We start from the raw sequence: 16,436 nt of genomic DNA, 5'->3' as shown, positions 1-16,436 counted from the left end.
ACATATTCCTTCTTCCGGGACCAGGTGGGGGTAGACAACACCCAGAGGGACCTGGGACTTATTTCTCTTAAGAGGTTTCCCCACTGAGGCTGGCAGAGACTTTGTGTCTGGAAAAAATAGGTAGCTGCCCCTGTCAGAGCCCCTGGAGGGTCTTGGTGGCTGGGATTAGAGTATCAGCTATGATGGGGAGGGGGTGGGAAGAAGCAGGCCTGCCCTTGGTGTGGAAGTTAAGTTAGTACTCAGAATGATGTGAGGTTGTCCAGGGAAGAGCATCTAGGGGTCAGGCCTCAGGGAGGAGTGGCTTGGAACGACCGCCCTCGCAGGGCTGATTTGACGTGAGACCTCCCCAGCTGTCACAGGTAAGGAGGAGCAGAGAGAGTCTGTGGCAAGGCCATCTTGTTTCAGTGTGTTTCAGCAGACCCCACACAGATGTCTGAACTAGACTGTCATCATCGGCAGCAGTATCACAGGCAGACTGCAAAGTCAGAAGTGGCCGGTTGTGGGCGAAGAGCCCAAAGCACATTCCTGGAGTGAGAGGTTTTTCCAGGTGGAGAAGGTATGCTTAGGCTGGGGCCATGTGCTTAGGGTAGGGGTGGGGGGAGACGGCTTGGAAGAGGAGCTTAGAGCTGTGCCTGGGAGTGGCATCCATTGCAACCCTCTGGGCATGTGGGGCACTAGCCCCGGAGAGACACTGTATATTCTATCCCTGTCACCTAAAGGCAAGTCTCCAGTACCTAGCCTTTGTTACATCCCAGTTCCCTGAGTCCGGGGTGCCTAGTAACTCTGGGGGCTATTCTGTAGTCACATTGTCTGTCACTAGGCTGCAGAAGGGGACATGGTGGGGAGGAGAGAGAGAGAGAAGCGAGGAGAGGGAGGGAGGGAGGGGGAGGGGGAGGGGGAGAGAGAGATTTGGGTGTAGAGTGAAGCAGAGAGGTGTAGGTATCCCAAGGTCAGGAGTTAGCCTTCTGTCAGTGGCCAGAAGCTCTTGCCTAGAAAGCTATCAAGCCTGGTTTGAGGCGATGTTTTTGTCTGACTCAGCCCTTAGCATCAGTAGGGCTTGTGGGTCAGGGCTGAGAGGCAGAAGGGAGAAAAGCCTCCAGCTTGGGCTGACCAGCATCCAGGCTTCTACCCTCTTCCTTCCAGTGGCCCAGTCTGGTCCTGACAGCTTCTCTCAGGTGAGCAGGAGACTTGCAGAGAGGCAAGCATCTCCAGGCCCCCAGCCTCCATGCCACCTGCAGCACAGTACACAGCACAGGAGGCCCCAGTCCTACCGACGCTTGCATCTTAAGCATTGAGTCAGGCAGAGGAGAAACCAGGTGACTGGGGTGGGCACTGGGCCTGTGGCTGATTTGCCCATCCAGCAAGGACCAGAATGACATGAGCTGGAGGGAGGGAAGGAGCTGGAACTGGAGGCGTGGCTTAGTACAGGTAGCCCCTAGCCTTGCATCACAGCACTCCCGTGAGCCCTAAGCCATATACCCAGCCTGATGCCCAGGGACAGGCCCTTGCTTTGTATACTGTGACAGCAGAATCCAGCATGGAACAGGCTTTGTGACTTGGGGACACGGCTGGAGAAGGGGCCTCCTCATAATGGTCCATTTCTCTTTCTTTTTTGGTGAAAGTAAAGAAAATTATTTCTGGAAGGTCTTAGAAATGGTAGCCACAGAACCTGTGCTGCAGAGGGCTTGATTAATTTTTTTTTTTTTTTAAAGCATGCAACAGGTCAAGTTCCACATTTCAACTTGGGATTTAAATTTTTGGTCATATTAATTTTTTTTTTTAAAGCAGAGTTTTTGCCTTGGAGCTGGAGAAAAATTCAAAGGACTTGGAACAATTTACAAATTCCCTAAGTTACTAGAGGAGAATCTGAGGAGGCTGGAGAAAGTAGCAAACACCATCTTTGGTTTCTCTCTGTGTATATACATACACACATACGTTAATCCATCCATGAAGGAAATGTGACATGTTGTTCCTCAGGGACAGAGGTGAAACAGAATCCAAACCCCAGGCTCAGGACAGGCCCGGACTAGGACCATCTCTATACTTTGGCCTTGGTCCCTTCATCCTGCAGGTATTTCTAATCATAAAGGAGCCAGCCCATGGCCAGGCCTGGGAGGCAGAGACCTACAGTGTATAGGAGAAAGGAGCTGGCAACCGGTGTTCCTTTATTAGGGGGGGGGGGAGGGAAGGTGGGGTGTGGAAGAGAGAAGTGAGAGCTACAGTTGATACTACAGAATTCTTCTCTTCCCTGCTGCTAGTCTGTGCTGCTGAGATGCTAGAAAGTAGCTTTTCTTTTTTGGTTCCTACTCTTGGAAAAAAAAAAAAAAAAAAAAAAAGGATTAAAAGATAATGTCCTTGGTCGGGTAGGGTGGGGAGTGGTGGGTTGGTTCCTGCCTGTATTTGTGTCCCTCTGATGGCAGAAAAGGGCAGCTATGAGCTGTGCGTATTCCACGTGGGGATGTTGGGCATCGGACTGTAGGAGTGCTTGCCTTTGAATTTAATTATAGTTTTCCTTCCCTTTTCTTCTTCTCTCTCAGTGCCACAGACCCTCTCCTGGACCTTGAGGTGGGGATGGCTGCCCGTGTGGCACGTGGCGGTGGTGGAGGTGAGATTCCCTCCTCCGGCCTTGTCCCCAGAGCACACTCACAGCCTCCAGCTCCTCGGGGATGCGTTTTGTTTTGTTTTGTTTATGGATGTGTGTGATTTGTTTTGTTTCTTTCTTTTTTCAAGCAACAAAAAGGTCTAGAAAAAGGCACAGGTAACTGCATATGTGGAAAAATAGAACAGATGGGGCTGAGCAGAAGCTGCACGGACAGATGGACAGATGGACAGATAGGAGAGGATGCCCAGGGGAGCAAGATGACTCCAGGCGGTTGGCTGGGAATGTCTGCTGCCGACACTGGAGGCCAGGTGCTGAAGTAGCTGTAGAGGCTAGATGCTTGGGGGGCCACTCTCCTTGGGCAGGAATAGAGGTGTCTTGAGCTCCCCTCTACCTAAGAGCTCAGGGGAGCCTTGACCGGTCCTGGGTTCTCCAGAGAGGTTCCTGCTCCGGGGTGGAGAGTAAGTGGAGGTGTCTGCCAGGCAGTCCATGGAGCTGCTGCGGTCCAGTGGTGGGAAGCTTGGGGCCTTTAGGTTGGCCAGTGTGTGTGGTGATCCCAAGAGGCCCCTCCAGGATGGTGCCACATGGTGGCCTTGGGACAGCTGTGGGGAGCAGGGGCCATGTGTGCCCATGGGTTCTGTAAGGGCTTCAGCCCTGTGAGGTTCCCAGTCAGGAGGTCTTCCTGGGCCTCTGCCGGTCCTTTCCTCTTCCAGCTCTGACGAGAGTGTAAACTTGGAGACCTTGGCCACAGGGGACACCGATGCTGAAGAGCTCTCCGTGGGACTCCAGCGGCTGCGCTCCTGGGCCTCTCGGGCCCCAGTTAGGTCACTGCCGCCCCCCGAGAAGCCACTGACCCAGGCCGCGCATGGTCCAGGGAGCAGGGCGGGCTGGGCTCCTGGCCGGGTCTGTACCATTTGGATCCCACCGATGGGAATGAGGGGGCAGGGGGCGCGGCTCAGGAGCTGGGAATGCAGAGGCAGGTGGCTGAAGAGGTTCTCCTCACTTCGGCTAGGGAGGTGGCCAGGGACGTCATGAGGGGCAGAGAATGGTCGGGGGAAGAGAGGAGCAGGGCCAGCTGATGGACTTCGTGTCTCAGTCTTCCGCTGGAGTCAGGAAACAAGATGGGAGAAGGCAAGGGTTACGTGTCTGCAGAACTGAGGGCTACCGGTATAGAGGGCGGGGAGGCCTGAGATCACAGTAAGGCTGGTGAGTACGGTCGGAATCAGGAGTCCTACTATGGTACTCGGCAAGCTTCCAACTGGGCAACTTAGAGGTACATGTTGGCCCATATCTGTAGGAGGCAGCTCCTGGGTGTGGGTGGGGGTTCTGTGGTCACCCTGGTCTACCTTGGCTCGTCCACCTCTCCCCTTCTTAAAATGATCTTGCCCTAACTTTACCCTGGCATATAGATTCCCACCCAAGGATCCCAACCTCCCACTACAGGAAGTTCAATGGGGCAAGAAAGATGCTTCAGTCAGTGTTCCTCCAGGAGAGATGCTGTGGTGTCATGACAGCATAGTGTGAGAAATGTCAACAGGGACAGTGCCAGCCGTGGGGAGTGTCAACCTCAGGGGGCAGTGAGGTAGTGATGCAGACACTGCAAGGCACCCAGAAGGGGACAGTGTAGATGATGGAGCAGTGTCAAGGAAGGGTGATGGGCAGTCGCGGGGTGTGGTGGGGCACGGTGGTGACAGTGGCTGCTTTCAGCCACTATGCTCATGGTTCCACAGGGATGGTGTGGACTGTGGTGCTCATGGAGAAGATGGGGACAGATGATTTTGGTAAAGCTGTCAACTGCTCCAAGGACATACGTGGACAGGGAAGGGACGGCCAAAGGATTACACAAGTGTTACGTCCATATCCAAGGCTACACTGCCCACTAGGGCTCGAACCCAGAGCCTGTGAGCAGCAGAGCCGTGTCTGGGGCTTCTGAGGGTGCCTCAAAGTGCGATGAACTGGCTGGCACAGCAGGGATCTAAGAAATGCTCGCCATATGGCCAGGAATACCGGCCTGGCTTTGGGTGCAGAGGGTGTGAATGGGCAGCTTCTGACCCCCAGGAGGGCCGGCCACAGCAGGGACTCACCCATGCAGAAGTGCATGTTTCAGGGCTTCTGCTGAGAAGTGTGTGAGGTAGAGGCACGGGCTGGAGGAGAGCCCGTGGAACCGGCCCCAAGCCCAGGCCACTCTTGTCCGCTGAGGGGCTGCAGGGCCCGGCCAGGGCCCATTTCCCTGGCAGCACTGTCTGTGGCGGTGACTCGGCCTGACCCAAAGACCATCTCCTGGTGGGTGAATATCTGGGGGTGCCTGTGTCTGCGGCACGCTCAAGTCCAGCGGGCACTTCTCTTCCTATGGGGTAGGGAGTGAGACGGGACAGCTCCGGTCTTGGAGACTCACAGAGGTGAGGGCCCAGGTCCCTTCCTGGGCCCATCTGGGGACCAGGTGTGCTTGTGACTGAGGCCTGAGCTTCTCGGGCCGGTGAACATCGCTGGGGAGATGAGTCGTTTTTGGTGAGTGAATGTTTGCGAGTGAGTGAGGGGCGGCTGCCTGGTTCTTTGCTTGGGGACCACGGCCTCCTAGGGGATGTGGCCTTGGGACTTGGGACTGAGCTCATGCCCTTCTCCAGTGGGGCCAGTCCCAGCCTGGGAAGGCCTTGGGGACCCCGGCTAGGTGTGGAACAACTGCTGGCTGTCAAATGTGTGGCTTCTGAGATGGAGCTGCCATGTGGCACCTCGTCAGAAGTGCTATCTGGAAGCTGAGGGCCCTGAACGGCTGAGGAGTCCTCCTGTAGTGTGGGGGGCAGGCAGGGCGGAGCTGCCTCTGAGGAAGGCCCGGACAGCTCATCCTGGCTCTCTTCTTCCTCCTCCTCTTCCTCCTCCTCCTCTTCATCCAGGTCTGAGTCCGAGTCAGAGTCCTCCAGGTCTGAGAACTGGTGCTCCTCCACAGCCTCGGCACCCTCTGGCCCCTCTGAGTCCTGGAGCAGGTCATCACTGGTTCCTGAGGGGAGAGCGCAGGGGACTCAAGATTACAGCCACTTCAGGTTAAGCCCGGTTTCACTGCCTGCCAACTAGGCACGGTGCCACGTGGCAGACGACCAAGTGACATAGCAGATAGAAGAATACTCTGTAAATAATAGCGCACAATGACCTCATGCCTCAGCGAACAAGTTCAGCTCTGAGGGCTTCAGGTACGTGAATTCATGTAGCCCTCAAAGAATCCTGGCATCACCGGGGAACCGGGGGGGGGTTCTATTCTTACGCTCGTGCTGTGGATAAGGGAACCGAGGTAAGGGGGATCAGGTAACCTTCCCAAGTATGGCAGTAGTAGGCCTAGGGCTTCACTGGGGCAGACAAGACCATCTGCTTTCTGGTTTCTCAGGGTGGGTTTCACCACGAGCCAGCTCTAATGCTGTGCCTCCGTCTCTCCTTTTGTTAAGTGGATGTCTCACTGTACGGCCTTTTTTGAGAGGAAAAAAAAAATACAGGCCTGGTGCACAGCAAGGTCCCAAATAATTACAGCCACCATGACCTCATTACTGATGGCATCTATCGCTCTGGGATAGGGCATGCTGGCTGGCCCAGCAGACAGTCATGGTCAGTTAAAATGCAAACCAGGTGCCAAGATGACCAGGCTGGCCTACACAGCGGCTCTGGACAGAAGGCAGAGTTTAGCCTCTGTGAGTAGCTGGGCTAGGCTGGCCTCAGTCTGCAGGTCATGCCTGACCCCTGCCATTCCTGCCCTGTGGAGCACTCTGAATGTCAGCTTCCAGGTCTGGCTTCTTATGGAGTGGAGGTTTCCATCAGCCGGCTTAGGAGGCTGTGCAACTCCAGCAATGGAGACCGAGGCATCTTTGAAATGGGCCGCCGTCCACACTCTAGGGGATGACCTGGAGAGTTTGCGCTCTGTTGGCCCATCACTAGACTGCTGTGACATGACCAGTTTGAACTGGTTCCAGGTGGCCTAGCGTGTCCACTAGCCCTATCGCTTGCCCAGACACCAATATTCCATTTTCTCCTGGTCAGGAAAGATAGGCCCAGAACCCTGGGGTAGTGGCTTTGGCTCTCCACCATGCCCAGGAAGGCCAGAAACAGTGATGCTAATACCTTCATGGTCAGGTACCAAAGCAGATAGTGTGAACATTCACTAGGAAAGAGAGAAAATTGTGGGTAGAGAAGGAGTTGTCATGCAGAGGGAGGGTCCAAGGGCAGGGTTTGGACAGATGGGAGCGAAGAGATGAGGCAGGCCTTGAGGGGAATGGGTGATGGGAAGGGGAGAAGACATAACAGACGGGGTGGGGGGAGGGGCAAAGCCCTGCATCAGCTCATTCTGTTGACCTAGGACTTTGGCAGGAGCCTTGACTGCAGGCCTCAGGTTTTACTCAGCCCTGGCCCTCACTCACACGGTGAAACCCAAGCGTAGAGAAGGCCACAGCATGCAGTTCAAAACGACACTATGCTTTGAGAAGCAGATGCAGCCCCAAATCCCCACCCTGCCCTCCTCTTGCTGGGTGATAATGGCTGGTTTATGTCCTTTTGTGTCTGCTACTGTCTCCTCCGTCTGTGTCTCCCCTCCCATAGGCAGGTGGCCAGGGTGGCACTGTTAGCATCTGCAGATGAAGGCCGAAGCAGTGTCCTGACTGGGAAGGGAGGTGGGGCCATCAAGACAGGCCCCAAAGCCCTTCTTTACTGAGGAGAAAGTGAAGACCCCCGGAATGAGTCCCGGATGGAAGAAGCCCCCTCCAGACCACACTACTTCAGGCACTCCACATCTGGTTCCTGCAGGAATCTAAAGGATTCCCCTGCCTGCTCAGCATCTCCCCTTCCTGATATTCCACATGGGGCTTTTTCTGCCTTTAGTGCCTTCAAAGCCAGTGGAAGGCGGCACTGGATAGAACCTTCTGGGTGCAGTTTCTAAGACTGGCCACAGGGTGGCGGTGGCCGATAACCTACTCCTTAGCAGTGTGCTGGAGCTGGGGCATCCTGGCTTGGTGCTTCTCAGGGCAGTTCCTGCTACCAACTCTATGTTTGGGATACCCAGATCCTAATGCCCAATCCCTGGGTCTGCCTTGGCACATGAAGTAACAACTCCATCCTTCCAGTCTCTTAGGTTACAAAGCTTGGAGCCATCCCTGGCCCTTTCCCCTCCCCTCCTCTGCCCTCTATGATCTATGGGCTCAGCCTCTCTGAATTTGTCTGAAATCAGACCACTTCTCACCTGAACTGTGCTCACATCCCTACACCCCTGCTGGAGTTCTCCACACACAGGCAGAGGACATATGTATCACTTCCATTACACTCAAGGATAGAGGACAGATGTCAGCCAAATTGGCCCCCTGTACTTTCATGGCCCTTCATGGCTCCATGTCTGGGCTTTACTTTTCCTTGACTTGAAATGGGGCAATACAAGTACCTAATGTATGTTACAGGGACCTCGCCAAAACACCATCTATAGTGGCCTGGCATGCATTCTGACAACATGGGGACCTCACATTACAGCTTGCGAAGACAGCGCTTTGAGTGGGCTGCTGTAAACGTTGGTTTATTCAGGGTTAAAAGAAACGTGATCTAACTCTTGTTAGATTGCTTCACAAACAGAAAATAAAAACCACAGTTTTCTCCTTTCTTCTCTGCCCCGCCCCCTCCCCCTGCCCCTCCCCACTCCTTTCCTTGTCTTGTCACACAAGGCCCTGACCCTGACTCCTGAGAATCTGAAGCTAAGGTTTGTCACTTCTGGAGGACCCGCCCATCCATCTGCTGCAGCCCCTCTGGCCTCCTTCCTGGCCTCCCTCCTTACCCGTGTCCCCTGCCTTGTCTGCTATCAGACTGCCTCTGATGCTGGAGGTCCATAGCCAGGTTGCGGTGATGTGTCAGGGCCGAGAAGGGATGGGCCTGCCAGATCTAGCTTTGTCTTTCTCAGTGACACTCGCAGTCCCACAGACCACGTGGCAGGTTCCTAGCAGAAGAGACTTCTAGCTAAGTGCCTGAGGATCTACCCAGGTCCCGCTAAGACAACTCAGGGCATGTGTTTAGAATGTGCCTGGCACGCACTGGGTGCTCCGAGTTGCCTGTAGTTACTCATGGGCTCATGTTCAGCAAGCACTGCCTGAGCTCCCATTGGTGCTGGCTTTCCGCTGGAATACTAGGTTATACCGAACTGCACAGTGACTGGCTGTGTGGCACTGGGAAGCATTTTATGAATTTAACATTTGCTGCTTCCCAGTTGTTCAGCGAACTAGAGGGGAGGATGTAGAAGGGAGGGATGGCGGGTGGGAGGGAGGGAGGGAGGGAGGAAGAGGAAGGGGAACAGTAGTAGAAATGAGGGTGGCTGGAAAGGGGGAGGGATGTGAAGTGGAGAGGGAGTTAGGGAAAGAGGAGTTGTTATAGTACCTTCTTCGGCTTCCAGCTCCTCCAGCACCCCCGTCTCTTGGCACTTTTTGCTGTGGGCTTTCGACTTCATGTGCTTAGTCAGATTCCCTGGAAAGAAATGAGAACAGACATATGGCCTGGTGGTAGGGGGAGGGCAGAGAGGGCCGGGGCACACAGAAGCAACACACAGCTGCCAGGCCACAGCTCCTTAGATAAATGCTGAGGGCTGGGTAGGGGCCAAGGCCTCCTGTGCTCCAGCGTCCAGCCAGACTATGCAACTGTAACTGCTACAGAAGGTCAAACACAGGAGCTGGGGCGGGGGGGGGCACTTGGCTGGGGGGGGGGAAGGGTGCAGTGAGAACCCGAGATGCTGCTTCAAACACAGAGAAGTTGAAAGACCACTCAGGTGCCTTTTTTTCTTTCTTCTGCTTCTGTCTTCTGCTTGGGCCCCGGAGCTGGTGGCATACTCAGATAAGATGATTTGCAGTCTTAAATGCTGGGGTGACATGGGGCTCTCATGACTAATACAGCAGCTGCGGGCTGAGAAGTCCTAACCGAGTATACTACTAGGTCACCAATCAGGCCAGTCCTTAGGGTCTAGGCAGAGAAAGCAGGGTGCGGCTCCTTGCAGGAGCAGTGCGGTGAACAGCAAGGGACATGAGCCCCACAGGCTCTGGGATGCAGGCTGGGACTTTCTTGGGGACAGCCCCCTCTCTGGGGTGCAGTGCAGTCAGAGGACTAGAGTGCTGTGGGAATGGGTTGTCCAAGGCTCTGTGAAGCCCCGAGGTGCTGCCCCAAGTTGTAGGCCTGGCCCCACAGGCTGGGGAGCTGGAGCCATAGCTTCTAGAGCCAGGGTAACAACAACAGCAACAGTGATGTCAGGTTCCCCGCGGTGCACACGCGTGACAGGCTGCAGGGTGAGGAGCTCTGTGGACAGCAGGTTCTGGGATGAGAGGCTAGGCTCCCTGTCCTGTCCCCAGAGAACACAGACAGACGCCACAGGAAGTTCTTTTGGGTTGTGCTCTGAGGACTGTTGCATTTCCACATGGCTGATCCTATAACATGTCGGGAGCTCCCGGGTCAGGTACACTGTCTCGTAAGCCTTAAATTGTTGAGTCTGAATGGAGGGACAGAGGAGGTAGAATGGAAAGATGGAGTCTCTGGAAACGAGTGCACAGGGGGACTAGGGGATGTACAAATGCATAACTGAATGGAGGAACATGGGGGGAAAGATAGAAGTGTGAGGACAGATGGATGGGACACTGGAGGGGAAGCCGATGGCAGGCAGACAGGGGAGGTGAGGTTCATGGAGAAAAATAAATGGGAGAACTGGTAGAAGGTGGCCTTATCTGCTTATGGCAGATGGGATCGATGGGCTACATGATTGGAGGATGGATGTCCCACGTGGGAATGTATGGGAGGTCAGTTCAGAGGGGAAAAGAGGGAGAATGGGCGGGCAGACAGACAGAGCCAGGGGCGGGGACAAGAAAACCTGTGCGGGGTGGGGGGGCATGAACAGGGACACTGTTAGATGAGTGGACAGGAGACAGGGCTAATGGGAAGAGAGACGGACAGACAGATGAACATAGCCTAACCAAGGGTGATCGCCACTCAGAAACATCAGGTTTTACTGAGGCTGCTGGGGAAGCACAGGTGAGATTCTCGAGGTTGGGTGAAGCCGGTGGCGGCCGAGACCAGAGAGGAGCTTAACTCCTTCCCTTCCCACTCATCCTCCGACCCTACCCTGCCCAGCTTGGGCCTCCCTCCTGCACCTGGATGGAGAGCTCCCGGTCAGGCGCGTGCCCTTCATGCTCACTGTCTGAGCGAGCAGTAGCCGGTGAGACGAGAGAGCGGTAGGCCAGAGATCCCAACTGCCCTGAGGTTCCAGTCCTTGGGTCCCTTCTCTGAGTACCATCAGTCACACAGGTGACATTTGCCGTATACGTTATACCTGGAGAGTTTAGATTTCTAGTCAACCGTGCTAGACACACGGCTAGAGGAGTGTTTGTAGTCCCCCAAGAAATGCACCCCCGAAGCAAAGTGGTGGGTGAGACGCCACAGACCATGTCATTCAACCCACTAGGCTCAGTCCCTGTTTCTAACCTAACTCTGGGTGCAGGCGCTGATGACATCATTGGGCAAGATTCTTGGCTGTTCTGGGTGCTGGCAGGGCTCCTGTAAACCAGCACAGTGAAACAACTGGCCCAGATCCACAGCGTTGGCTAATGTCAAGCTCTGGCTAGACTCAGGTCTTGGGACCCTCGAATGTGGCTGGTCTTGCGGTGGTTTTAGCTAGATGTCCTGGAGGAGGGGCTGGGGGAGATCTGGGCTCTGTACTGCTAGCTATGTTCTCCTGAGTACTGCTAGCTATGTTCTCCTGAGCAAGCTTTTCAATGTTCCTTACTCTGTAGGGTCCCAGGTTTTTGTTTCTTTAAATACCCACCTCATGGAAATACTGCAAAGGCCACAGGCAGAGCACGTGGGAGTGAAATACAGCTGGCCCAGAGCAGACCCCACCCCCAGTGACAATCTCTTTTATTAAATATTGTGCCTGTGAGTGGTAGGCCATCACTCTACAGGCGAGCTGTGTCTCTGGCTCTGACTCTGCCAGGCAGTGCCCTGGACAGGGAAGGGGCTAGTGACCACAGGGTGTTCTCACCCTTGAGTAGGAACCTCAGGGGCTCTCTGAAGAGGCAGGAGGGAGCCCAACCCCCAAAGGCCTGTCCTGTCCCCGTCAACATCCCGTAGAAGCTACAGGGAGGGGACTTGCCCAGCCAAGGTTTTTCTCAGTCAACCCAGCCCCCAGGGACAAACCAGCCTGGCATCTGGAAGTGGGCGATGGGTGGCAGCTGGAAGAGCAAGTGTCTGGAAGGGGAGCCGGCTCTCGAAAGGACACCAGACAGTCACCTTCTCCCCTGGGCTGGGAAGGGCTTTTCCATAGCTCAGCCACCCCTCTGGCCTCTAGGAGGAATCTAAAAGAGGAAAGGAACCCTCCTAGGGCTAGCCTGCTACCTCCTCCTGCCCCACACATGAGACCCTCTTCAAAGAGTTCCCAGAGACTGCCACCTCAGTGTGTGACAGACACAAAGACAAGACACAAACAGGCAGACAGAGACAGACGAGAAGAGTCTCCTGGCACAGGCATCGCCAGATGGTGCAGACAAGGGATTGAGGTCTGCCAGTACCCATACATCCCGGCTGGAACCACAACTCAAGGGCAAGACCTGGCTAGGAGGCAGACAGATAGGTCCTGAGAGGAGAGGAGGTGCTCAGAAGTGACAGATGACAGGGCTTCAGAGATGTGGCTCCAAGGAAAGCCGGGTGCTCTGGCCTCCCACCCCACTCTATGCCCAAGGGGAATCTGTTCTCCTCTGTTATCACTTCTGCCCACTCGATGCTGGGTAGGAAGTACAAGAGTCCATGTTGCAGACTTACTTCCATGTGCTCAGAGGGCTCAGAGGCCCGGGGAGGAAGACCTTAGCTTGCTCCTGGTCATTGGCCAAGAACAAAACCCAGTCTCCTGAAGGCACTCCCTGTACCTCTGGAAATGTGAAGGCCACAGTCCCCAGGATGTACTCTCGGGGCCGTCTGGATCTCTGGGGTGGCTCAGAGACAGAGAGACCCAGGGAACGTTCCCAGAGGATCAACTGCCACCTCGAACAGACCTTCCAGAATGAGTGAGGCCAAGGTGCTAAGCGGGAGTTTCTCGGGGGACTGGGGCCAGCCGCATGTGCACTGTGGTAGCCCGGAGGGGAGGCTCCCTCGAGGCTCTTCATGCTGAGGGCAGAATGATGCAATCCCTCAGTATACCTGGAAGAGCTCTGTGGCCATCCAGAGGTTGCCTCAGCCAGTGGAGGGAGGAAGACAAGGGCGCTGTGTCCTTGGGACAGGGGCTGCTGGGCTTTGAGGAGCTCTTCTGGCCCAATTGAGTTCTCCACTTTCAGAGTTAAGGGATTCCTTGTTTGTGTCGTCAGCCAGTGATTCCCATCTCTCTTCCACAAAAGCCCAGAAGAGGAGAGACTGGAGATGGGGGTGTGGGACAGAGGACCCATGCGCGCTAAGCTGGTCAGGCTCCCGTCTCACTGCCTTCTCAGCACCCTTTGAGACCCTGCTTCTGAGATGCTAAGGAAGAGGACCAGGAAAAGGAAGTGGAAGGGTGGGTGTCTCCATCCAGTTCCAGATCATGGTGGGAAACTCTGCACTCAGCTCGAAGATGACAGCGAGAAGACAGAGGAGAGCAGGGTCCACTACCAGTAAGGAATGAGTAGTGGGGCATGCTGGAAAAGAGGCCACTGGGCCTGGGAATGTGACAAGCCACTCCTGACCCAGTGTGGCGAGAGCAGAAGGCAACAGGAGCCTCGAGGGCTTGGCTCCCTCCTGTCCTCAGCTGTTGCCTTGCCCCTTGTGATTCGGAAGAAAGGGCAAGAGGAAAGCCAAAGTCTGCCTTGAGTTCTGTCTCTGCAGCCCCCTGTGACTCCTCCTCTAGTTAACTCAGAAGAGAAGCCAGGACCCTCACATCCAAACACAGGCAAAGAGTGAGAGGCAAAAACCACCTGGGGTGCTCACCCCCAGCTTCCTTGCAAGGTCCACCATCTTTCTCTGCAAGCAAGCTACAGGACCTCCCAGCCAGGGAAGAGCCCCATTCAAGAACCTTGCTTGTCCGTCCCACCGGGGCCTCGAGACTATAGCAGGCCCAGGCCACCGTCGCCCACCATTGCTCTCTGAGATGCACGCTCTCAACAGCCAGTCCGTCCTCTCACCAATGACTGCCAGACCCTGTCCTGACTCTGTGGGATGTGGGGTAAGGCTGGAAGCTGAAGTGATAGACTCTCAGGATGGGGGTGGGGGTAGGTTGCAGCCGGACCCTATGCTGCACGCCGCAGAGAAGAGGGGCGATCAGAGAGCTCTGGGTGTGGTGAGGAAGAGTAGAGAAAAATGAACATGCAAGTGTGTACGTGGCTCCAAGTGGAATGGATCCCCTAGTGCAAGAGTGACTGTGACAAGTGTGCATGCCAGAGGTCATCAGAGCCATGGAAGACATGCAGAGGAAAGGGTGATGACGTCTACAGAGAACCACAAAGTGTGGACTTAGAGGCTGAGGGATACGGGCAGGAGTTTGTGTGACTGTGGCAGCTGTGGGCATCACTGACCAGTCTGGAGCCACACTGCTCTGCCGTGGGTACCAAGTGGGTGGGAGTTCAGGATGTGGGGGTACTCCAGTCCTCAGGCAGAGGGCTCTGTGCTGGGGCTCCCCCAGGGGGGGATCCCTGCCATGGGCAGGTGGTGCCCCAGCTAACTGTCTCTTACCTTTGGTTTTAAAAGCAAAGTGACAGTGCTTGCACACATAGGGCCGGACGTCAGTGTGGGTGCGGATGTGTTTCTTCAGCATGCTGGGCTTCTTGCAGCGAATTCCACATTCCTCACAAACATATCTCCCTCGGCCGCGGCCTCGCACATATATATACTCTTCGTTTGATTTGTACCTGTGAGCAACAGGTGTCATGTAAAGGAAAAAAAAGGCGAGGAGGCAGGCAGAGTTCCACCTCAGAAGACTAGCTGCATCCATCCAGGTGTGGACACTGGAGGAAATGATGTGCTACAGCTACAGAGCTGAAAGGGACTCAGTTGCCCTGAGGTGCCACCAAGGACTCCTGCAGCCCAGTGTCAGATAGGAGGGATGGTGTCTTCCCTTTCCCCAGAGCCACAGGAGATGGTTTTTTCACAGCCGGAAAGGAAAGGACATGAATGTGGCAAGTTCCCCGCTGGCTGCTGGCTGCCTTCCCACAGCCAGCTGTGGCCATGGCTCTGCCACAGAGAACAGCCACTGGAGGCCACCAGAGCCACTGAGAGAGAAAAACTTATAAAGTGATAGCTGCTGCCATTCATCAAGCCCTTCACCCGAAGTAAGTCCCCATCGCCTCACAAGGAAGAGCTAAACAGATTCAGAGAGGGTGAGACACTCACCGAAGAGCACCCAGTCAGAAAGGGCTGGACTAGAACCCGAACCTTCCCACACCATGTCGTCTGTTGGGGTGCACTGTGCGAAGGTTGTCTCTGTGTATTCAGTTGTTGGTTGCTGTGCCCTCAGAGGTGAGTGGGTACTGTTAACCTTACAGATCATCCACCTGCCTCAGAATTCTGCACTCTCCCTCCCTCACCAGTTGATTGGCTTAATGAAGATCAGGTGGCCAATAGTTAGGAAGAAAAGGGAAGGGCAGGACTTTCAGACCGAGAGAGGGTCTCTGGGAGATGAAATGAGTAGTGGGGAATTTGGCAGCAGGACACGGAGGGGGTCGGTAGTGTATCGGGACTGAGGGCGAGGTAAAGAACTAGGGTGGGGTGGGCTAGGATTATAGGATTAAGTTAGATGAACTAACTGTGAAGCAGCTCAAGCTAAAGGCCTAAGCTACAATACAAATAAATCAGTCTCTGTGTCATTATTTAATGGCTTGTGGGTCCACAAAGTCTTGATGTAGTCATCTCCCCCAAGGGTCAACAAAAGAAGGTGGCCGATCAGGAAGCCACCCAGACATGTGTAAGAGGGGGGAACAGGGGGCCGCCATGCCTTCCTGGGTACAGACTGAACCAGGGTCACCGAGCTCTCTTCCGTATCCCACATTGGAGGCGTGAAGAACAGCAGGAGAAACAGTTCCGGTAGCTTTCTAACTCAGAAGCCATGGACCACTACAAGACAGATGGGGATGTGTCTCCCCAGTGCCCCAGCAAGAACCACTTGTCATCTGCGCTCGCTGGAGGGGCAGGTGGGTGGATGGCAGAGAGATGACAACACCTAGAACTGGACACTGCTCAGACTGAGAGATGTGACCAGGATGGGCTCGAAGAGGGGCTCTCAGGAGCTACAGGTCTCAGTAGGGGGTTTATCTCATACCTTATGCCTTCACACCCTCAAGCACACACTCCTCACACACTCGTACCTATACACTCACAACTCACACAAGCAATCACACACCCCTCATGCCCACAGTCATACACATCCCAACACCCATAGTCACCCTGACATCTGCCAACCCCACACCCCAAACACCCATAGTCACCTTTATGCCATTACAACCAGCATCACACACCTCTCACCACCCCACCCATCACAATTCACACCCTCACACCAACAACCATATACCCCAAACACCCATAGCCACCCTCACATTCACACACAGTCGAACACCCCTTGCCCTCCGTCACACCCTGGTACCAACAGTCACACCTCCCTTACCTTCAGTCACACTCTCGCACCAACAGTCATATACTGCCTACCCTGTCAGCCTCACACTCATACCTACAACCACACATTCTTCAAGCACACACCTCCACTATCACATTCCCACCCTACAGTTACACTCCAAGCCTGTCTGTCTGTCTGTCTATCTATCTATCTATCTATCTATCTATCTATCTATCTATCTATCTATCTATCTTACTATCTATCTATCTATCTATCTATCTATCTATCTATCTA

General features: G+C 54.7%; 1 protein-coding gene across 3 annotated transcripts in view; it reads right to left on the bottom strand.

The window, feature by feature from the left end:
* Nucleotides 1–906: 906 nt before the first annotated feature.
* Nucleotides 907–16,436, bottom strand: part of Hivep3 (human immunodeficiency virus type I enhancer binding protein 3) — a 396,986-nt gene continuing 381,456 nt past the window's right edge. For 2 of the 3 annotated variants that reach the window (XM_029539622.1, XM_021200432.2), the window contains 4 exons: nucleotides 14,270–14,445; nucleotides 8,984–9,070; nucleotides 4,684–5,594; nucleotides 907–3,702 (listed from right to left, as the gene is read on the bottom strand). In XM_029539622.1, the coding sequence (XP_029395482.1) occupies nucleotides 2,932–3,702; nucleotides 4,684–5,594; nucleotides 8,984–9,070; nucleotides 14,270–14,445 (1,945 nt within the window). In that variant the 3' untranslated portion in view covers nucleotides 907–2,931. The remainder of the gene's footprint in view (nucleotides 3,703–4,683; nucleotides 5,595–8,983; nucleotides 9,071–14,269; nucleotides 14,446–16,436) is intronic. The other variant, XM_029539623.1, reaches the window with a different exon arrangement.

The sequence above is a fragment of the Mus pahari genome, chromosome 6 (genome assembly GCF_900095145.1).
Source record: "Mus pahari chromosome 6, PAHARI_EIJ_v1.1, whole genome shotgun sequence".
Taxonomy (NCBI): Eukaryota; Metazoa; Chordata; class Mammalia; order Rodentia; family Muridae; genus Mus; species Mus pahari.
This window is presented reverse-complemented; position numbering and strand designations above follow the sequence as displayed.